The sequence below is a fragment of the Carassius carassius genome, chromosome 27, assembly GCF_963082965.1.
Source record: "Carassius carassius chromosome 27, fCarCar2.1, whole genome shotgun sequence".
In the NCBI taxonomy this organism is placed as follows: Eukaryota; Metazoa; Chordata; class Actinopteri; order Cypriniformes; family Cyprinidae; genus Carassius; species Carassius carassius.
The window spans coordinates 4402715-4425805 of record NC_081781.1 but is presented as its reverse complement, the minus strand read 5'-3'; the positions used below and the strand labels follow the sequence as shown (position 1 = coordinate 4425805).

The following is a 23091-nucleotide window of genomic DNA, read 5'->3' as shown; positions in this document are numbered from 1 at the left end:
AATTCCTTGAATGATTAATAGTTATGAAAATGCTTTGACTAAAATTGCATTCACAGTGGATCTAAAAATACCCAAAAACTGATAAAGACATTCAAACTATATGTTTACAACTGCACTTCTAAAATATTAAAAAATATTATGTCAGAAGAAAATGCATCATATTGATCAAAAATTATCTTAAAGTACTCTCTGTGAGCACTTAAAAAACACATTAGAAAGCATATACCCCCCTTTGAAATAAGAAAAGGAATCAGCATATCTTCAGTAGGTTTATTGCAAGCAGAGGTCTTTATAACAGAGCCTCTGTCTTAGGCAAAGTGCATAAAACATTTGACATTTATAACTTAACGGTTCACAGTAAGACATCCGAGAACAGATGATCGAACACAACTCCATTAAGCATCATGCTTCAGCTTCCATGATCTGAATTCTTCATTGATCTGTGTAAACATGTATAGTAGTGAAGGTTAAAAGACTTGGCTTGTGCATACTGCATTGCATCAGAAAAGGCCAACGCATCCAACTGTGAAATAAATCAAAATAAATCTTTAAAAGAATAATTCACCCAAATATGAAAGCTCTGTCATCATTTACCATTTTTAATCAGCCACTCATTTTGACTGAAATGTAGATTGTTATTCACTGTTTATCTTTTAATCCAGTGAACTTGCTGTACCTGGGTCACTGAGTGAGTCAACTCAGTCTGATTTTTCATTTTTTGGTGAACTATTCATTTAAATCCATTTGTGTTGAGTTGATCTATAATGTCTTAGAAGGGTTTTCAAAATTAAATGGAAATAGAAAAACGAAAAACACCGGCCTTTATGGTTTAAAAACAATTAAACATATCCTCACCCTCAGGCCATCAAAGATGTAGATGAGTTTATTTAGAACTGTCTAAGCCTATAAACAGTGCCTGATGTGTGCATATTTCTCTCCTGATTCAGATAAGACAAACTTTTTTTACTGTAGAAAGCAATATCATGGATAGAGGACTTGCAATGATTTGATGTTACAAACATCTCGATGATTGATTTGTTTCTTACAAACATACAGCTTTTCGCTTCACAAGACGTTAATTGATAGACTGGATTCATGTGAATTATTGGGACATTTTTATCAGCTCTTTGGGCACCCATTCACTGCTGAAGATCCATTGGTGAGCAAGTGATGTGATGCTAAATGAGTCTCTGGTGCAAGCAGGAACAGTCAAGGGTGACCAAAAGCAGCTTGTGTGTCGATAGGCCTCTGAACGATGACAGCATTTGCTAAATCAGCTTCCTCCAAACTCTGACCCTCATCTCTCAGCTCTCGGAACGGCAGGGATGTAGTCAGGACGAACGGAGCATCCATGCTCTGAGCCTGCTCCACAAAATGCTGCACATCACTGATCCTGGAACAATTACATAAAGATCAACATGAATGCATCTTCTCAGGGAGCTTTGCAGCAGCATCTTAGCAATCATGTTCAAGTCAGAGGCATGAAATCCTTACATGTGGTGACGCAAACGTTAAATCCAGCGTAATCTGATTTGATCTGCTGCAAAGTTGCAGCTTACGATTCTTCCATTTTACCTTGTGAGCTTATATTACATAAATGATGAAGGAGAATTATGTACAAGCTTTTGAGGGTAGGATTTCAAAACTGGAGCACCACAACATGCCCAGGGTGGATTCTGACAATACAATAAGAACATTCAGGCATAATCATGTCTAAGTCCTGTAACCTTAGCTGTGTCCAGTTTATAAAAGCACAGTACACTAAAGAATCCATATTCAGTTATAGTTTTTTAAAGTGATGCTTCGTGTTGCAAAGTACAAACCAAAAAATGTTTCCATGCATTAAGACCAAATAGTAATTTAATAGTACAAATAGTTGGCTCCAGTTTATTGATGGCGTGTGGAATATAAACATTTTCTTAAAGGGTTAGTTCACCCAAATATTACAATTATGTCATTAATAACAAATATATATACATGCAGGTGTGTGTATTTATATATACATAATAAATATACACAGCACACACACACATATAACTTAAACAAAAACTTTTATTTTAGATACGATTAATTGTGATTAATCAATTGACAGCATATATGTGCGCACACATACGCTATAGATAGTAAATAATACTTCTATATCATAATATTACATAAGTTGAATAAATATCATAAAAACATTTAACATTACATTTTTATATATTGTAAACAGTTACTTTAACTCTTTTTAAAATCAATTTATTTAATTGTGCAACATTTAAGGCTGCAAAAATGACACACACTTTTAAGCTTTTTTTTTTTTTTCTTTAGGGGGAAATATAATCCAGATGTGTTTTTAAGAGATTCACCTTCTACCAGCATATGATACTCACCGATGGCACAGATTAAACCTCTGCACGAGACGCTGACCGTCTGCCAGCCAAATCTGGAGGGAGGTCACAGGAAGGTCCTCATTCAGCTCCACAGCTGGGAGAGGAGGACCAGAACAGTCTTCATGTATCGACCGAGACCTGGCCACCACTCTCGGAGCCACGCTACAGAGGACAATAACTGCAAATTAATCAATTTCTGAAGTATGGGTAAAAGCTTGACTTTGTCCAATGAACTGCAAGTATTGTGATTAGAGGGTCAACGAACTAACACTAACATCTGGATAATCCTTGACACATTTACAGTCAAACCATCACAGAGTAGAAATGTTTCGAGGACACCTAGTGGATGTTTGTAGGAACGACTAGATAAATTACTAAAATCTTTCATTTAATTTCTTTACTTAAGTTCAGGTGTGAAACTTTACAGGCCAATTTAAAACACTATAAGCCAGAGAGGATCTGATACCTTCCCAGTCTGTAACCTCGGCCTGTAAACGGGTGAAAGGTCTTTTTCTTTGGGACATAAACTTCATCTTTCATGTCCTCCACATTGACTTCTAGTTCTTCATCCTCAGCTCTTCCTTCAAGCTCAAGAGGCAGCTCACTTTAAATAGATGATATGTAGATTATTGCAGATTATTATTCTGTCTGTATGTCATCATTTGAGGGGAAATGTGCAATAATAATAATAGAATGGGCATTTTATACCTTAGGGAGAAGTAGAATGTGAATTGCTATAATATTGACAACGTGACAATTCTCAACACTGCTCACCCTCTTTTAATGGCCTCCAAGAACTCTTGGTTTTCTTCTAGAGTGTAACTGCGTAAATCTTCATCGTTTACCGTGAAACCATTTTTCCACAGTCTCACTACAATCTCCACCTGAAAAAGTTTGGCCATGAAACACTCTTAAGAAGCAAGAAGATCCCTTGAAAATGAAAATTTCTTTTTGATTATGCTAGTGACTCCATAGTGAATATTTCACCTAAAAACAAAAGCAGAACATGTACTCACTCTCAGTCCATCCAAGATGTAGATGAGGTTGTTTGTTCATCTGAACAGATTTGGAGAAATGTAGCATTACAACACTTGTTTACCAATGGATCCTCTGCACTGAATGGGTGCCGTCAGAATGAGAGTCCAAACAGCTGATAAAAACAAACAAGCAACTTTTTACTTCGCAAGACCGATTTTGATCAGCTGGAGTCATGCGTGGATTATTATGATGTTTTTATCGGCCTCTCATTCTGACGGCACCCATTCACTGCAGACGATCCATTGATGAGCAAGTGATGCAATGCTACATTTCCTGATGAAGAAACAAACTCATCTCCATCTTGGAAGGTCTGAGATTGAGAGCATTTTCAGCTATTTTATTCTGCAGGTGAAGTTTCTTCTCAAAGTGTCATTAAATTGATGTCACAACAACATTTTTTATTTACGGTAACCACCAGAATGTTTAGAACCACAAGAAGTCTCATATGAGGTGTCTGACCTTTTTGCCACTGCTGGCGACACTGCTGATCTTCTCCACCTCATCAAGCAGGTCCTCCACAGAGAAACTGGATCTAATAGGGCTCACCTCTTTGTCGTCCTCCTCTTCCTCATTTTGTGCCCCTTCACACCTAAGAGCTCACAAAGGCATCAGAGTGTGATTAATTTTAGATTACTCCCAATTATGCACATGCAGTAATGATGTAATGTTACTGACATGATGATGTTTGAGGATGGATAATGGACACAGAGCAGTGTATAGCGGACTTACCATGTGTCATCTTGAACCCTTTCTCTTGAATCAATATCTCTCATCATGACTTCTTGTATTGTCCATCTTCCAACACAAACATAAGTGGGCATATATAAGTTACAAGGGATGGTGCAAGTCAATGTAACCACTGCATCAGTGCTTCCTGAATAATGCATGGAGCAGGACTTTCTGTGTGAGATTGACAGGTGCAGTGTGATCTGAAATTCTCAAATTATTGATTGGCTTTCATACCAGTCCAGTAAATCAAGGTAAAATTGTGTTTCAGCTGACCAGAAATGACCAATGATATGCTGAATCCAAGTTCTGTAGTTTTTATTTAATTGAATAATTATTAAACTTAAAAATGCTTTGAGTACTCTATTCATATTCACTGTACCAAACGGATGAAAAGCAGCATAATAAATGAAAGCAGTGCGCCAAAATTACGTAAGGACAGTGTAGAGAGCACGCAAGCGCACTGCGCTCCGTTATCACAGCAAACACGTAGCAAATAACTTCTGATTAATAATTCCGATTGTAAAATTGTAGATTGTTACCAGTATAAGGCTTCAATGGTGTCGAAAAACTTTCTCTTTGGCTCGTAAGTTTCTCACAGTGGTCTTGCCGCTCCGTACGCTACGGTTGTCCAATGTCCACCATGCCGGTGACGTGTTCGTGACGTCACGTTTGTGCACACGTTGCTATGACATCACGAAAGCCAAACCAGCTTGAATTTGAAAAGGTGTTTTACATACTCTATGATATGAATATAATGAGTTGGTTCACTGAAGGAAGGCTAAATAAAGACCGCGTGTGTGTGTGTGTGTTTGTCTTGGCTGTGACAGTTACAGATGCTCGTTAGTGAACTAAGCGAAAGTGCACATGAAGTGTTCCATTTGGGACAGGGCCAAAGTTTCACTTTCACCGCGACCATTGTTTCTCATTCTGAAAATCAGAAGTTAAACAATATCTAAACTCTATTTACAAATTAAACAAGAAAACTGTTAAGTGTATTAAGTGAAAAAAAAAAACCTGGCTATGTGTTCTATACTAGACTAACTGAGACTTGTCATGGCACTTGTATACTGTTGTTGTTCTCTTGTTGACCTGACTGCTTTTATTTTTCTCATTTGTAAGTCGCTTTGGATAAAAGCGTCTGCTAAATGATTAAATGTAATGTAAATGTAAGTGTATGTCAACACTTCCATGTTTTTATGTAATTTTTTTCTATTTCATTTTAATTTTGTATCTCTTTTTCTTTGTATTCACCCCCTGGCTACTGTAAAATGTTGAATTTGAGTGATTCAATAAAAAACAAATACATTTGGGACAGGGCCTTTAAGGATGCATAGTAAAGCCACGTAAAAATTAAATGAGAGGCTGTTAGAAAACATGTAACGTTAGATTGAGGATTTTCTAGAAGCAAGGATAAAATAACATTTTGTCTACCCACTAAAACAACAAAATGATAGCTGAAAATGTGGTACTTTATTCACTGCAATAAATTTAATCTTATAATTTCCAAAAACTTGCTCACTCTGCTGTTATTTAAAAGCACTAGAATTGCATTGAATAGTGTGTGGAGACATGTTATTTAATTCAAATATTCATAAACAAAGATTTATTCATTTTTAATGCACATTATTTTGAAATGTACAGTTTCTGCTTCCACCCAAAATAGGCATTCTCAAAATAATAAATGATCTGTGGGGTATTTTGAGCTGAAACTTCACAGACACATTCTGGGGACACCATTGCATATTGTAAAAGGGGCATGACTAGTCCATGGGCCAGGCCACAATTTTCACTAATTGGTTCCAAATTTTTTTTTTTTTTAAGAAAATATCGCAAGATGATATGACAGCATGATTACCTTTTGTTAGTGGTAGCTTTGTCACAGAAATCATCCTTCAATTTCACTAACTGTTGAGCCAAAGAATAATAATAAGATTTTTTTTTTTTTTTTACTTTATTTGAAAAGAACATGTCATACAAAGAAAAACAAAATAATTCTACCTCGTTCATCTGTATCCTAAGTCACAATAACTGTGGTTTGATAGCCATTCTGGCTAGTATGATTTGCACGTAGGAGCATATGGGTATCCGCCTCCTCATGGGAAGATTTCAGATCTTCAACAACATCCAGTCTTTTTTGGTCAGACAATAGCATCTCTCTCCACAGGTTACCAACAGCTGCTTGTCCTGAAGTTTTACTTAGTTCTCTGCTAGCTTCCACTGGTCCACAGAAAATGTTATCAATGCTGTTTTACTGTCTGTATTACTTAACAGCTTTCTCCACTGCACTAGATTGTGTCGTGGGGCAATGTTGAGTGCTACTTGCTGAACCAAGATTGTATCTCTCAGCTTCTTGATTGATGTTTTCCAGTACACATCAAACACCCCATCTATCCGCTTACTGTTTCTTCCTTCGTGCAACGTAAGGTTCAGCACAGAACCAGCAATCTCTCCAAAAGTCTTGCCATCACCTTTTAGTTTCTGAACAGGGCTCATTCCATGCATGCAGAATGTTCTCCAATATCTTCAACTGATGATGCTGATTTCTCTAACTCTCTTGCAAGAGCAGCCTTATTAGTTTTTCGCAATGAGCCATCTGGATTTGAGAGTGCCCAAGACATTGGACCAAGTGGATGAGCCAGGACATCTTTAATGTGAAGTTCTCTGCTTTGTGAAGAAATGATAATATGCCCAAAGAGATTTCTGTCAGCTTTCAAGACCACATATTTCTTCTGTTCCTGTTTTACTCTCTTCTTGATGCTTGAGAATGTTTTCAGAATCTGTTTTCTCATTTTGTGTTCTTGATGCTCGAATAAGACTAAGCAAAATATCAATCATGTCCACATAAGAAATCCAGAAGGCAGGCAGGGGACCATTGTTTTCTCTAAGGTAGCTGAGGAACTCATTGAATCATGTCAGAATGCATTGACATGAATCTTGCTCGAGGGTTTCCTCAAATCTTGTCTGAGATATTTCTTCACTCAGGTTTTCGACTGCTTGCAGAGTTGCTTCCAAGTGAATAAGATCTTCCTGATGATTCTGTTCTAACCATGGATGAAAACCTGTACATGCTAATCTCAGGAAAACCTCATACAGCAGCTTGTGGAGCCTTAGTGCTCGATTATACCTGTGACCATCAATAACCCCTGAGATTGAGCCATCAGCTATCACTCCTGCCTCTACATAAAGGTCTCTTAGACCAAAATCTGCAAACCGTTTTCCAATTGTTGCCATAAAAGTACAGGTGGTATGGAAGACCCCCATTCTAAGGATGATGTTCTTGAATAGCTCCTGGTGTTTCCAGGTAATTTGAGCAGTTTTGGCATATAATGCCTGGTCAAAAACAACAAAAATGTTCTTGAGCTGCAGAGACTTCATGATCACAATCATTGGTCATTTCTTCACTAATTTTCACACAGCTGAGTCATAGATGAATAAGTCGTGGATTGCTTGTAGCCTCCGAGGGTAACACATATCAAAATAAACAGCAAGACTCACTTTTTCAGATGGCGTATCTGTACAACGAAGTATGGTGGAGTAATCTGGTTTTGAAACTAGCACTAGTCGTTATTGTTGCATAATACAATATTTTATATATAGTATATAAATATTTTGTGAACATCAATATCTTGTGAGATAGATATACAAATATAACAATTTAATACATGCAAAAAATAGTTTTCTTTAATATGAAATCTATAAAACGTTTACAACAAATATGTCAAATTATGGCATATCTGGATAGCCCTGACTGTCCTGAAAATGTTTTACATATAGCATGTATGGCTACCTCTTACCTCATACTTCATACAAACCTGCTGTGCAGATAGGACGATAATGGCAAAAATAATGATTGCCCCTAAAGATTAGTAAAGCTACTCATTTGAAATGGTTACCATGTTTCATGTTTCAAAGTACTTATATGGACTCTACAAACAAACTGGTACCAAATAGATTTTGCCACCTTAGGTGGTACCAAATTCTGGCTTGGCCAGTGGACTAAATATGTCTGCTTTAAACCACATCATATTCATGATTTTTTTTGCCAACAACAGTGTATTATTTGCCAATTAGTAAATATAACCCAATAAAAAGTACTCTCGTGGCACAGTGAAACTGGTAATATGATGCTTTAATAAAACTCCAAGGTACTGTCCAAGGTTACTTAAAAATACCATGTTACTATCACGGTACAAGTTATAAGTTAAGTTACATAGCATGTCCAAACAAAGAATAAGATCGATGTTAGAGAGACGATTAACGCACATTAACACACTGCAACTTTAAACATGTTTCAACTTATAATTTATTATAATTAAACGTATTAAAACATTTGTCAACTGTCAACACCCAATATTACTAAAATAAATAAATTAACGCATTATTTTGTATAATAATCTATTTTTTTGAAATTCTGTGGCGCCAACTTCATAGAAGCGCGCGCACTCCGTGCACTCTCGTGTATTTCTGTAGCGGAAGTGGCTCGCCGGAGAGTTTCGGCTGGCTGACAGCAGAGGGAGAGAGAGGGAAAGAAAGAGAAATGGCGCCTCGACACTCTAGTAGCTGAGACACATTCAGAACGAACGCAGCTGACAAGAGCTACAGGACTGGATCTGTCTATCAGCGGGGACAGACAGCAATCATGGTGAACACCAGAAAGAGCTCGGAGCACAAGCCCATCAGTCCCTTCATCTCGGGCCGGACGAGGTCGTCTCAGAGGAGCAACCCAAACTTGGACGAGCACAACAGCCGTGTAAGGAAGAGAGAGACACCGGCAGCCTATTCTCTCCGCCAGCCGGTTAGCGAGCTGCTCACTCTGGCCTTTTGGAGATGGATGGTTGAATGGATGGATGTATAGATAAATGGACGGATTGGGTGGTTGTCTACCTCTTTTGTTTCCAAATTGCGCCTTGAGTGATACTTGGCGATGCAGAATTGGCAGTTTAATGACACGACAGCGCTTAATCGTGGCGTGTCGCTTAGTTTTATGTGTTTTGTCACACACAATGGCTGGACTTTACTGAAGCCGGCCGGCTGCTTTAATGGACTCAGTGCCCCCAAGTTGTCTTTGTTATATTGGTATCCGATTCGCAAACGAATCGTTCTGTTGATCCAGTTGTTTTGAATGATTCAAAAGAACCGATTCGCGGGGTTTGCACTGTACTTTAAGTAGAGGAGAACTTTTGCAGTAAAGATGACAAAGCCATATATAACTTAATATTTGACAGTATAATTTTGGAGAAGGTGTACCTGTCAAACAAGTAATAGAGTCACAACTCCAATACGGAATTAAGCATTGTACGTAAAACGAGTATAGTTTTATTACAAACCTTCTGAGCTAATTTAGCAAAAAAAAAAAAAAAAAGCAACAACAACAACAAAAAAAAAAATCTAAAAGAACTAGGAGCGCTTTTGAGCGTTAAATCAAGTGAATCGGATCACCGAAAACAACAGTTCGATCGAACCGACTCGCCATCGCGAATCGAGCGATGTTTTGTTGCTGTGTTTGTTGCGCTCGAGAGACACCGGCGCGCGCCATGCTGTCACGCGCTCCGGGCACACCGATAAACCGTCAAAACAAAAGCGCGTTTGACACTTTTTGTCGGACGAAAAACGTCTCGTCCTCCGGGTGTCTTCAACAATAATTCAAGCTAGTGTTGGGGGAAGGGAACAGCTCAGCTGAGACAGACCCCTTGTGGCTCAAAACAGTTATTGTTCGTGATTTTTATTTTTTTGGGAAAGTAAACTTTGAACTCGAGTGTTTGTGTGACTTTAGCTGCAGGTTGTGTTTTGATGTTTTTCACATTAGAGTGCTATTCGAAATGATAACATATCCCGAATTCACATCGCGGTGTTCGTTTGGACGTATTATCAAGATACTGCCATGTTTTTTGACCATGCACCATGGTACTCTGGTATCCAGTACTGTGGTACAGTGGGGCTCGAAAGTTTGGGAAACCCTTGCAGAATCTGTGAAAATGTGATTAATTAAAAAAAATAAGATAAAATAAGATAATACTAAATGAATGTTATTTTTTTTTATTTAGTACTGTCCTGAGTAAGATATTGTTCATAAAGGATGTTTACATTTAGCCCACAAGATAAAATGTAATCTTAATGTAATTAAATTACGGAAATTATTAAAATAACCCCATTCAAAAGTTTGGGAACCCTTGGTTCTCAATACTGTGTTCTGTTACCTTGGAATGATCCATGACTGTCTTTCTGTTTTGTGATGGTGGTGCATGAGTCCCTTGTTTGTTCTGAACAGTTAAACTGAGAACTGTTCTTCAGAAAAATCTTTAAGGTCCTGTAGATTCTTCAGTTTTCCAACATCTTTGCATATTTGAACCCTTTCCAGCAGTGACTATGATTTTAAGATCCATTTTTTTTACACGGAGGACAATTGAGGCACTCAAACACAACTATTAAAAAAGGTTCAAACATTCACTGATGCTTCAGAAGGAAACAAGATGCATTAAGGGCTGGGGGGTGAAAACTGTTGGAATTTGAAGATCAAGGTAAATTGTACTTAATTTGTGTTCCGGGAAACATACAGGTATCTTCTGTTGCTTACGAAGGGCAGAACTAAATGGAAAAAAAAAATATTTCAACAAAATAAGAAAAATTTGGCCATCTTCCTCGTGTTCAAAAGTTTTCACCCCCAACTCTTAATGCATCTTGTTTCCTTCTGGAGCATCAGTGAACCTTTGAACATTTTTTCACAGATTCTGCAAGGGGTGCCCAAACTTTCGAGCCCCACTGTATATATCACAATATTAAAGTTTGGCTGATATCATCATTACCACCACAGTACTTTTTGAAAGTGTGTGCAGTTTAATTGCAGTTATTTGCTAGTTGTCAATGTTCTTGGAATGATTTGAACAAAAAATCCTATAATACCACTGCCACAAGTTTTTGGCATAAGAGGTTTAGGCTTTTCCTCTTTTCTGGTGTTGAATTTGGTCAGTGCTTTAAGATTCTTTGTTTTATTTTGCAATGCCACTATTTAAATTATCACCACCCATTTAGTTTGATTGATTGATTCCATGAAGGTTTTCCCACAGTCATTGAAAACCTGGAAATATCAATGAATTCAATGCAATTGATCAAATATCTTTAATGAGTATGTATTTGAGGTTTTTGAAAGTGTGTTTTCCTGTTGGGAATAATCAAACAAAAATAATAGAAGTCATAAATGCTTTAACAGATATAAATTTACCTACATTTTCCTTAAAAAAAAACTATTTTGCTATTGTGAATGGTTGAACTTTTTTTTGCAGGTTGTAATGGTGTATTATTTATGTGTGAATGATTTTTTTTTTTTGAGTCATCAAACAAGTTGATTCACAAGTTGTTCTAAATGATTCCTTAGCTATTCATTCTGAATGTCAAGTCAAAATTTATTTCTGTAGCACATTTAAAAGCAACAGAGTTATGCCAAAGTGCTGTACAAAAATGCAAAAAAAACCTATTTTCCAGTAATTTGCAAACAATTGGTTATGAAGTATCATAACACTGGCCTGATTTAATCAGCAGACGGGTTCGGTTTCTTTATTTTATCACCTTACATGTGTTAGGGTGTTGTAAATTGTGACTCAGAGTTTAGTCAGCAGGGAGGTTAGAATGAAATCTGGGAGGAGAAGAATAATTTGGGAGATGTTATGAGTCTGTCGCTCGCAGGATCAAAAGAGAACGATGAAGTCCCTGTCATATGAATCCACAGGTTTATTTCAGGCGGCTTGAGGACTGTTATATTGCACCGCGCCTCCCTAGTGCAGATTGTGTTTGAGAACAGACTTTGTCATTTATATTCTCTTTGTGTATTCTGCATTCTCCTTCAAGCTTTTTAATATCCCACACTCCTCTGTTACAGAAGGAGCCAGGCAGTGATGTTAACAGCAGTAGTCCACGTTTGTCCCCGCCGCCAAAGCGGACACGCAGACAGACCCCACCAAGTTCTACCGATACTTCTCCAAGTCCCCAGAGTAAAGGCCAGAGAGGCCCGTGGACCATGTCCAAACACTGTACTAGGTGAGGTCTGACAATCTATGTAGAGCTGCATGAGTATTGCTTATCTTGATGATCCCATCCTATTGTAATCAAAGAAATGCTGTTCCTAAAAATCTCTTATTTACATCAAGTCTAGATTTAGTTGATTATAATGGCAGCATTTTAGTTCTGTGTTGCTTACATTGAATTTTGGTTTTTATACCGTCTGCATGGCAAGCGAGCAATATAACATGAAGCAAATCCAAAATATTACCAGGAATTTAGCTTTAGCTCTAAGGCTTCTTTTTTGGGTGTCAGTCCCAAGTTCACTCATTCTAGTGTGCTATCATGATAGTCTGCAGTATGTATAAGGCTGATTTTAATACAACTAACAAAAAGGCCTCTGATTGGCTGTTGTATTCATGCACTCAGTGTATACATCTGTGATTGGCTGTAATGCTTAACTGTAGCAAAAGGCACATTATAAATCGAGCATTCTGAGATAGAAAACAGAATTAGATCTAATTGAAATAATTCTCAATATTAATCACAGAAGCTGTAATGCTAAAACCGACAACTTTTTTTTTAATTAGTTGTGCAGCTTTAGATCCATTCGTCAACTGATCTGCTTCATCTTAATACTTGAGACCTTTCCAGTTAAGATTGAATTTGGGAATTTTCAGTGTTCAGTGAAATTTGTTTTTAGACAAAAATGGCTTTTACTCGCATAGATGTTCTCTAGATTCACAGTTATCTAGATTCAGTGAAATTACTTTAAAGGTGCCATAGAATGCATTGATACAATATTTTAAATTGTTCTCTGATGTCCCTAGAGTGTGTATGTGAAGTTTTATCTCAAAATACCCCACAGATAATTTTTTATAACTTGTTGAAATTGCCACTTTTAAGTGTATGTCCTCTTTAAATGAAAATGAGCTGCTACTCCTGCCTCCTTTCCAGTGTTGCCAAGTCCGCAGGTCTGCTTTAACACTGTTGCCACGGGTTGCTTTTTTCTTCAGAAGCAATCTTTGCACAACTCCAGCGCTAAACTGACCCTCATTTTTGAGGTAGTCGAGTCCGGTGTAAAATGTTTTCACAAAGTATAGGACTTTTCTGTTTTTATTTTCCTGGACATTTACTTCAAAAATTAAATGTAACCACCGTGTCCTCAGCGGTCCATGGAGACTCATGTTGATTGGTGCATCCCAACACACGACACTTTTAATGGCTCTTTGGCGCTGACATTGTATCTCCGGCAGCTACAGCAAGAGAACAGTAATTGAGAACAGTAAACTATCGTCATAGTCTGGAACTGCTTGTGTGGAGAGACGGTTTATGATTTTTTTGGAATTGTAAAACATTGAGTGAATGGAGTTTTACCATTAAAGGCTGTTTGTTTTCACACACTGTAGCCACACAACTGTTCAAACACCATATAAAAGTGATTTTTGCATTCTATGGCACCTTTAAATGTTTGTTTCTCTTATTTATGTGACAAAAGTAGTAGTATTCTTATGTGTTGTAAACTGTTTCTCATGGAATTACACTTTGTCTTCCAGGTTGTCCACTGGTGCATTGCAGAATGGACGCAGTAAGTGTATATTATTTATTTTGATTTACTTAATGATTCCTACTGGTGTTGTCAAAAGACCCAGTACTTCGGTACCAAGTAAATGTTAATGTTATGCCTCAAAAGTTGAATCCTGCATGTTCTGTGTGAATGAATGAATGGTTTGTTTACTACATAGACTGAAGCGCGTGACGCTTGCAGTAATTTCAGCATCTGCCATCTCAATGAGGACATAAATACATAAATAACATCACCAGAACTGTACTGCGTCACTTCACAAGCATTTTACTGTTTCATTTGAGTAAAACCAGTGTCAATTTAAAGGTATTCACGGTAACCCGTCAAAATAAAAGTTCATTTTTACATAAAGGCATTGTGCTAGAAATATTACTATTATTTAGTAGAATGTATCTGATATTTTTGTGTTTTGCTTTGGTAACGAAATTGTGACCGAGAACTGTTGATTTTCACTGGTATCGTTACTGAATACTGAAATTTTGGTACCGTGACAACACTAATTCCTACAATGAAGAGTTCACCCAAAAATGTCAATATATTGACACGCATCAGATTCTTTCCTATTGTTTATGGTAACTTAAGACAATGAAAGAGAACTTAATGTACTGCTGTAAGGATTGACGCTTTATATCTGTAATCCTCTGATTAAATATGCTGCCTTTTTTAAGATTTAGTAAAAAAAAAAAAAAAAAAAAAAAAAATACAACCATACAAATTTATAGAATGGAAATTTGGTCACTTATATTCACTCCATCCATGCATACATTTTTGATGAAAAAATATGTCAGATAATATCAGATAAAGTTGTAAACAGTCAATCTTCCCAGTATTTCAAATATTAATTAATCTCTAGATTTAATGGTAAAAAGTAATTCTCTCAGTTTTTAAACATTGGTCACAATGTACCTTGTGCAAGGCACTGAACCCCAAACTGATCCCCGGGGGCTGCAGCATAAATTGCTGCCCACTGCTCCGGGTGTGTGTTCACGGTGTGTGTGTGTGTTCGCTGCTGTGTGTGTGTGCACTTTGGATGGGTTAAATGCAGAGCACGACTTCTGAGTATGGGTCACCATACTTGGCTGTATGTCACGTCACTTTCAATATCCATCCGATCAATATACAGCATGTAATAGATACTTCAACTATGCTGCCTTTATGTGATTCACATCAGTTTTGATGTCATTATGATGTTATTCTTCATCATCAGGCGATGGCTTTTTTAAGTCCTTTTTTAAACCATAGGTCGAATGAGTCTGAGGGGTGATTCTACATCAGATGGGGACCACGCTCGCATGAACGGTCATGTTGAGCTCAAGAGGAGCCGCCGCATCAGGAAGTCCCAGTTCGAACACCTCAATCAGAGTTTACTTTTCGACCAACTTGTCAACAGGTAAATGCTGATTGTTGTATACATAGCTAATTCATGCCTGAAGTATGATAGTCATCTCAAAATAAAAGATTTCTGTACATTTTCAAACTCAAAACATTCTAGAAAGAAAATGTAATGCTACTAATGTTCAAAAACCGCTTGTTCAGAAACTTTGCTGCTTTCTTAATGATGACAGACATTGAATACATGAACACATGATTAACCACATTTATACGTCTAGATATATATTGTTGATGCAACCAGTCAGCAAATCATTAGGCAAATGATTTGACTCCTGGTTGTTTGAGAGAGTCTGTCTATAAGCATTTTGAGCAACAAATGTCTTTGGATGGACCTCTTTGGCTTCAAACCAACTAGCTTTCAACCCCATGAATCCACTACGAGTCACAGTATCCAAATCATGTTCTGTTTGGACATTGTGTGCGTACGTTATAATTCCCTCATGGTTTTGAGTAGCTGGTGTATAATTAGTAGGACATCTGATGAAGCCAACAGAGTTTACTCTTGCAGAAACAGACAAGAACTAGAAGAGATTACGAGAGACTACTCTATTTATGGTGACTGCATTTGTTCATCTTGCATTCATGCAGATAATGGTTTATGATATAATTGGTGATTCCTAGCCAAGGCTACACGTATACCAGGCAGGGTGCTTGAGTAGGTTCCGGCTGGACTTGAAATGATGTAGTTAGACCTTACTTTGTTAATCCTGTAAGTCTTTGTTAACATTTTTACTAATGACCTGTATCAGTTCTTGGGTGGTATTTCATACTTGCTGAGCTACTGTGGTATGTTAAACAGCTCATCTGGAGATCTTTTATGCTAATCAAACATTTGCTGTCATGTCTTTTTCAAAGAAAGTTTCTGTGATTGTCCCTAGAACCGTCAAAACGTGTGTTTGAACACGCATTAGTGGTTTAACATTGAAGACGTATGGTGTGTTTACACCGCCGCAGTATTTTTAGTTAATTCCCTTTGAGAGCATGGTGGATTGTGGGATTGAGAGTGGATTGGAGAAAATGTTGAGAGCATTGAACAGTTCATAAATGCTTAACTTTATGCAAATATCAAGGAAAAACACCAGGCAGCTGACAGATGTTGTGAATTGTAGGTCGTGATGTTTGTCATGAGCATTTAAAAATATGTGCATTTAATAAATATGAGTTGTGCAGGAGTTTCTGCTGGGTTTAGTGTGCAAATCATTTTGTTTACATATTAGAGACTTTGCAGTTTGGACACTTTAATTCTGAATAGATTGCCTGAGTTTTAAAAAGCTGATTGAATTGAGACTGTTTCTTTGCATTGGGTATTCAAAAACAAAACTCACATTTTTTTTTAATAATCATGTATTTTTTTATATTCGATGATTATATTGGCTGTGTATTAAAAAAAGTTGATTTTTAAATACATTTGTAATGATGGATTAACTGGGTTGTGTCCTAATGGGGTTTTTAGCATGAGGTAACATGTTGCTGCGAGTCAAAGACAGATGGTGGATGTGTATTGGAGAGAGGAGACCTGCTGGTGTTGCACATGAATGGCTTGAGCTGCTTTACTCATTCTGAATGACGTTCCTCCATATTAACCCTGTGAAGCCTGACATATGAAGTGCAAGTCAGAATTTAACATAGGCCTATATTTTATGGTTGAGTATCATTTGATACATCAGGCTTTTATGGCTCCATAGAGAATATGAATCATGAAGGGGTAAAAAAAATGATTCAGAGGCTCAAACTGAGCAACAAAATGCAGTTTGGTGCATCTGCTAATATTGGATCTCATTCGGGATGAAGAGGATTAAGCAAGCAGCTGTTAATATTCAAATTCTGTATTTGCATTTTATTTTCAAAATCTAATTTATTGTAGCCAGTGAGATCTTTATAACGGTATATAAAATGCTTATAAATATTCACTCTATATCTTCCAAATATGTTTTAGTAATATAATATTTAAGTTTAGTTTTATAATTATAGTTTTGTACATTTTATTTTGGGGGGCAAAACATATAATGAAATGTAGTACATTATGATTGAGAGTTGGGCAAATAAACATTCCTCAAAAACATGATAAAAAAAAAGTATGGATCGTCAAGTAAACCCAAGTTGCAACTTAAAATATAACTAACGATATAAAAGTTCTTATGTAAGATTTGATCGGAAAACCTACTATACTAAAAGATTTAAAATGCTATTGTAGTATATCCTTTCAATCAGAGGACAGAAGGCTTGCATTCAACATAGGGGTGGGTGATATGACCAAAAATCTTATATCACGATATGAGAAACTTTATATCACGATAACGTTATATATCTTGATATGGTTATTTTTTCTTTTAATACGTTTTTTTAATGATATTAAGATCTTTGATACCATAGATGACCAATGTCGATATCAAACTAATACAAGAAAATAATAATAATAATAAAAATAAACTCAAGCTCACTGGAGATAAATAAACAGTCAGTGATGAAATAAGAACAAGAAACAAATTACAAGCAATAGGGCAAAAACTACAATAAATTAGAAATACATTGTGTAAATGAATTAGTCTTCACTGTGTAAATTTTATATATATACAGTACAGACCAAAAGTTTGGACACACCTTCTCATTCAAAGAGTTTTCTTTATTTTCATGACTATGAAAATTGTAGATTCACACTGAAGGCATCAAAACTATGAATTAACACGTGGATTATATATGGAATTATATACATAAAAAAAAAGTGTGAAACAACTGAAAATGTCATATTCTAGTTTCTTCAAAGTAGCCACCTTTTGCTTTGATTACTGCTTTGCACACTCTTGGCATTCTCTTGATGAGCTTCAAGAGGTAGTCACCTGAAATGGTCTTCCAACAGTCTTGAAGGAGTTCCCCGAGAGATGCTTAGCACTTGTTGGCCCTTTTGCCTTCTGTCTGCGGTCCAGCTCACCCCTAAACCATCTCGATTGGGTTCAGGTCCAGTGACTGTGGAGGCCAGGTCATCTTGCGCAGCACCCCATCACTCTCCTTCTTGGTCAAATAGCCCTTGATGCCTTCAGTGTGACTCTACAATTTTCATAGTCATGAAAATAAAGAAAACTCTTTGAATGAGAAGGTGTGTCCAAACTTTTGGTCTGTACTGTGTGTGTGTGTGTGTGTGTGTGTGTGTGTATATATATATATATATGTATATGTATATGTATATATATATATATACATATATATACATACGAATATTGGACAGCTTCCCCTTTAAGACTGAAGTCCAGATCCAATATATGGTTACATATGCGCTTTTTCTCACAACTGTTTACATTCCCTTAAGACCTAAATGACTGTGTCTATGAGGATACTTGCATTTGGATGCATATAAGTGTTTATGCTATCATTCAAAGCCAATAAAGTGACAAAAATGCTCACAAGCTCTATTAGCAGCTGATGCGTGGCTTGAACACAGACAGCGTGCACATATAGCTTTGTTGTTTGTGTTTCAGTGGTCTAAAATCAGTTGTTTTAAACTGCAGTGCTTATAAAACTTTAAGTTTTCGTGACAACGCGCACAGCAATGTGATGCAAGCGCGCTTGCTGTTATTCATGCGTCTGCCTGCATCCCTGTGTAATGCATGTAAGACTGTCGTCATTCAAATAATGAAAAAGTATTACCGTAAACAATGTTTCGTCCATCTGATATATATCGTCCTATCGCCCAGCCCTAGTTCAACAGGTATTTCATTAAAGTTTTGATCCTGTCGATAATTTAGAGTAGGGATGGGCATTTTGGGAAATTTCGATCATCGATAGGTTTCAAAAATGATTAATCGATTAATCGGGGGTGCGGCTTGTGCGGGGGGCGGGGCATGGCCATAATGTATATAATGAAAAAAATCTGAAGATTGTTATGAAAATGAAAAAATAAAACAAAACAAAATCTGACATGAAAATCTGTCTATGAAAACATGAACACATGATTAGGACAGGTTAGATTATGATTATGATGAAGCAATGTTATTAATAAAGGAGCAAGAAATATCTACCTGAGGTGAAGAGAAGCCTATACCAATAAACGGAAGCTAACTCTATGACACATCCTATGATAAATCAGATAACTGAGATGCATATCAGACGTAACATTACAACTTGTATCTGCACAATGGGATGCTAAGTTATGCGCGAGAGAGGGAGAGAGAGAGAGAGAGAGAGAGCGAGCTCCCGCTGATGCGTTTTCATGGCAGCGCGCTGAAAGATGGGCAAGGACAGATTTTACTATAGATTCATATAAAGTTCTCAATATAAATGTATGGCAGATTTGGGCTATATTTTCATCTACGTTATTAAGTGTAATAGTTGTAATTAAGTTTTATTTTTAAGTTTTATTTTCCATAAACCACCTGCGCATTTTCGAAGCCATATTAATTGAATTATGCCTACAAGTATGATGGAAAAAAAGCTCGGCTGCATTATTATAACATCAATAATAAAATAATAACAATAATAATAGAAAAATAAAACATTTAAGAGCAATATCGTTATCGGGCATTGCTTATATGAGCATGAAACAAATCGCTGATATGCAGCGATTTCAGCATAATTGTTCATGTTAATTAATCAGACGTAGGCTAGCTCTTGCAACTTTTATCTGAAAAAAATTTGCCGATGCAGATGTGAACTTGACCGAAAGTGTAACTCTGATTGCGCTTTACAAACACGAAAGTACAATAAATTCTTATTAGTGTCACTATCATGATTTTTTATGTATTCTAATATTTAATTAATATTTTGTATTCAATTTGCACTTTCTGATCAACCAAAATATTATTTAACAGCATGGAAATCACTGATTATTGCTAAATAATTGAATAAAATGTAAAATATATTTAAGATAAAAACTATGACAAACAAATAATTTAGATTTTCGTCATCTCTATTAGGCTACAAATATATCCAATGCATTTTTATTTTATAAAGACCATTTCATTATTTGTCTGTGATTTAAAAATTAACACACAAAGATACTTTCTTTTTTTGCTACTTTATTCATCTGCATTTTTTTTAACAAAACATTGTCTTCCAGTATAACTTTAGCAGCATATTTTGATCCAGCGGTGAAACTTAGTTTTTAAAAGATAAAGAAAAAAGTCCACCAAAGTTTAACCAAACAGCTATTATAAGTAGGGATGGGCGTTTTCCACAAATATCACATTCTAATATTCGAATATTCGTTTATTTAAATTAAGTTTAATAAGACAGACGTTATTTTTCAGCAACATTTATTGTTTCCGTAATTTTTGAACAAGCTTATACACAATAAGCTTGAACATTACGCTACATTGTGTTTTGTAGCTGAAAACCTTTAACAATGTGTGCAAAAAAAAAAAAAGTGAACAAAGAAAAAACGTACATAAAGCAGCCTGCAGCAATTAGGCTATTGTACAGAAACTAGCCTACATTTAACTTGGAAACTTCTAAACTGTCTGCAAATCTTTTTTGCTTTTTTTCCCCCCTATTGTTTACATGTTCTTGTTCAGGAACACAGGCATGTCAACATGATCGGGGGGAAGTCGGCTCCTTAGTCTGTTAACAATAAGGCCGGCCGCGGAGAAAACGCGCTCTGACGGGACAGACGTTGCCGGGACACACAAATAACAGTGTGCTAAGAGACTAAGTTTTTTCTGAAGCGCTGAATGGGATCCTCATCTGGTGGAATACATGGCTCCAGCAAGAACTGTTCCCACTCGTCTCGGCTGGACTCTCTGTAATCATCGTTGAAGAACTGGCTCAGCCTTTTCCGATGAGTGGGCATTGCATCCTCTTCATCATTGGTGGTGGTGGCTACATCCTGCACTCTGATAATGAAAATGCTCTGATAATGTTCAAAACGTTTTTTTTTCTTACTTCTCTCGTGTTTTCGTCGAGGAACCTGAGATTTTTGTGCCGAGGGTCTAGGGCGGACACGAGAAGACTTTTCCCTGCATTCTCCAAGTTAGCGGTGTTTATTCGTTGCTTGAGATATGCCGAAACAATGTTCTTGAATTCGTTCTTTTTCTGTGATTCTCCACAGCATATTTGAAGCACTGTAAAAGACTGCAGTTCTTATTCATTCATGAATTATTTTTTTTGCTTACAGACATCTTCAAAACTGCGGTAGAGAATCACAGAAAGTGACCGAATTAGGTTTTATTGTGGATTTTTTTTTTTTACGGCAAGCAAAAATATAGCGAAATTCGAATATCATTTTTATTTATCGAATAATTACAGCAGAACGAATATTCAAATGTTCGACTATCCATGCACACCCCTAATTATAAGGTATAAAACAGAGACCAAATAGCCTAGATATTTTAACTATGGCTAAAACTCAAAACTAAAATAATAATATCATTTAAAAAAACGGATATTATATTTACCACGACCGGTCAAACATTCAAATGTGTATTCAAAAAGATAAGTCGGTCTACATGCTCAGATGAGAGACGAGTGCGCAGCCTGTTCACATTTAGTGGAATAAATTCACTCTGCAGGAACAGCCAGGTACCACTGGACAAGTATGCTTAGCTTTGTAAACCGATTCTCATTTACCTTCCACCACAGTTAAGGAAAATGTTAAACCTTCCCTGCCCCTGAAACTAATGGACAGCAAATCTTTCACCACCATTTCAGCGAATAGCTTTGTCGTGTTCTCGGTTCTGCCTGCGTTGCATTTAGGTCTTACGGCAAGTGATTCAATGCTCAACTGAGTTGCCGCTCTGTTATCGCCAGACATTTTATGTACAAATGTTAGATGATAGCGCATTGTATTTTTTGTAGATTTGTGTGACAGCTTGGCGCTGCACAGCTTACCCTGAACTGTATTTTCATCGTTCTTCTCAAAGGGAAGCCAGCCATCACTACGTGATTATCTGTCTTAAGTCTTTTGAGGCATCAAGTGGGAAGCTAACCAATCAGAGCTCAGGGCGCCACCCAAAGTGCTGCCATAACCAATCCAAAAAAAAAACAAAAAAACAAAACCTTCCAATCTTCGTTTACGTGATCGATCATCGCTGTCGCGGTCGAGTACTCTATCACTGTTGCACATCCCTAATTTAGAGGTTTTATAATTTAACACATCAAATATGACAAGGCTTCATGGGGTTAAACTTGTTTATGAATATTGTTTCATGAGACTAAAATGTTTGGTCATTGAATGCATGTGAATCTTGTGTCTGTTGTTAGTACGGCAGAAGCAGTCCTTCAAGAGATGGACAACATCAGCAGCATACGGCAGAATCGGGAAGTGGAGCGCCTCCGCATGTGGACGGACACTGAACTGGTGACTCCTCCTATTCTTTAACACTGATGATTAAACAGCAGAACAATTGGGCCGCCTTATTTTCCATCTCATTAAGGAAATGATTGCCCACATTGAGGTTATTAAAATCCTGCCTTACTCTGAAGCATTGGCCTTTCTCTTCAGTGTGGGCTGTGAATCCACTGATGAGTCGAAACTCACACACTACAAACTCCATTAATTCTTCCACATTTCTCATTTAGATGTTTGTTTATTTATTTTTTGCTGCAGGAAAACATGGACATGTACTCCCGTGTGAAGAGGAGGAAGTCTTTGCGTAGGAACACGTATGGAATGCAGGCGCATCACAAAGTCATGAGCAAGTCAAAGGACCCCGAAGAGGAGGAGGGAACTGAAGGTATGTGTGGACTCTCAAACTGTCCTATTCGCAAATTACTTGTTTGCATACAACTCGGTTAACTTGGTTTACCAATTTAACATTTTTGACTTTAATTTAGGTTTCAATGTTTTGGTAAAAAAAACAAAACAAAAAAAAACCATATATATATATTTAAAAAAAACATATATAAAAAAAAATATATAAAAAAAACCATAAAAAACATATATAAATATATATATATATATATATATTTTTTTAAATTATTTATTTATTTATTTTTGGTGCATTGCTAGCGTCACACCATGTGATTTGTATCTGGTGTAGGTTGCTTGTTTAATGT

The 23091-nt window shown here is 36.7% G+C and overlaps 2 protein-coding genes across 4 annotated transcripts in view; one reads left to right on the top strand and one right to left on the bottom strand.

Moving 5' to 3' along the window:
* Positions 1 to 1189: 1189 nt before the first annotated feature.
* On the bottom strand, positions 1190 to 4816 carry ubxn2a (UBX domain protein 2A). Of its 2 annotated transcripts, none has more exons than XM_059513466.1 (7): positions 4679 to 4816; positions 4140 to 4205; positions 3870 to 3999; positions 3147 to 3256; positions 2839 to 2976; positions 2373 to 2534; positions 1190 to 1393 (listed from the first exon to the last, which is right to left on the bottom strand). In XM_059513466.1, exons 2-7 carry the CDS (start codon positions 4184 to 4186, stop codon positions 1210 to 1212), a joined length of 771 nt encoding a protein of 256 aa, XP_059369449.1. In that variant the 5' UTR covers positions 4187 to 4205; positions 4679 to 4816; the 3' UTR covers positions 1190 to 1209. The 2 variants fall into 2 exon arrangements, with proteins under 2 accessions (XP_059369449.1, XP_059369450.1); XM_059513467.1 differs by having other exon boundaries at positions 3870 to 4006; positions 4679 to 4762.
* Positions 4817 to 8591: 3775 nt separating this feature from the next.
* The window catches only part of LOC132106478 (ATPase family AAA domain-containing protein 2B-like), a 59210-nt gene continuing 44710 nt past the window's right edge, over positions 8592 to 23091 (top strand). Inside the window, exons 1-6 of one of the 2 annotated variants that reach the window (XM_059512186.1) lie at positions 8592 to 8934; positions 12013 to 12170; positions 13688 to 13719; positions 14959 to 15106; positions 22297 to 22393; positions 22643 to 22769. In XM_059512186.1, coding sequence (XP_059368169.1) covers positions 8779 to 8934; positions 12013 to 12170; positions 13688 to 13719; positions 14959 to 15106; positions 22297 to 22393; positions 22643 to 22769 — 718 coding nt within the window. In that variant the 5' untranslated portion in view covers positions 8592 to 8778. The remainder of the gene's footprint in view (positions 8935 to 12012; positions 12171 to 13687; positions 13720 to 14958; positions 15107 to 22296; positions 22394 to 22642; positions 22770 to 23091) is intronic. The other variant, XM_059512187.1, reaches the window with a different exon arrangement.

Coding starts and splice junctions, on each gene's coding strand:
- ubxn2a (XM_059513466.1), bottom strand. CDS start 4,186: ATGATGAGAGATATTGATTCAAGAGAAAGGGTTCAAGATGACACATG. Junction 4,000..4,139: donor AGGGTTCAAGATGACACATG/GTAAGTCCGCTA, acceptor GTGAGCTCTTAG/GTGTGAAGGGGCACAAAATG. Junction 2,535..2,838: donor CGAGGTTACAGACTGGGAAG/GTATCAGATCCT, acceptor TGTCCTCTGTAG/CGTGGCTCCGAGAGTGGTGG.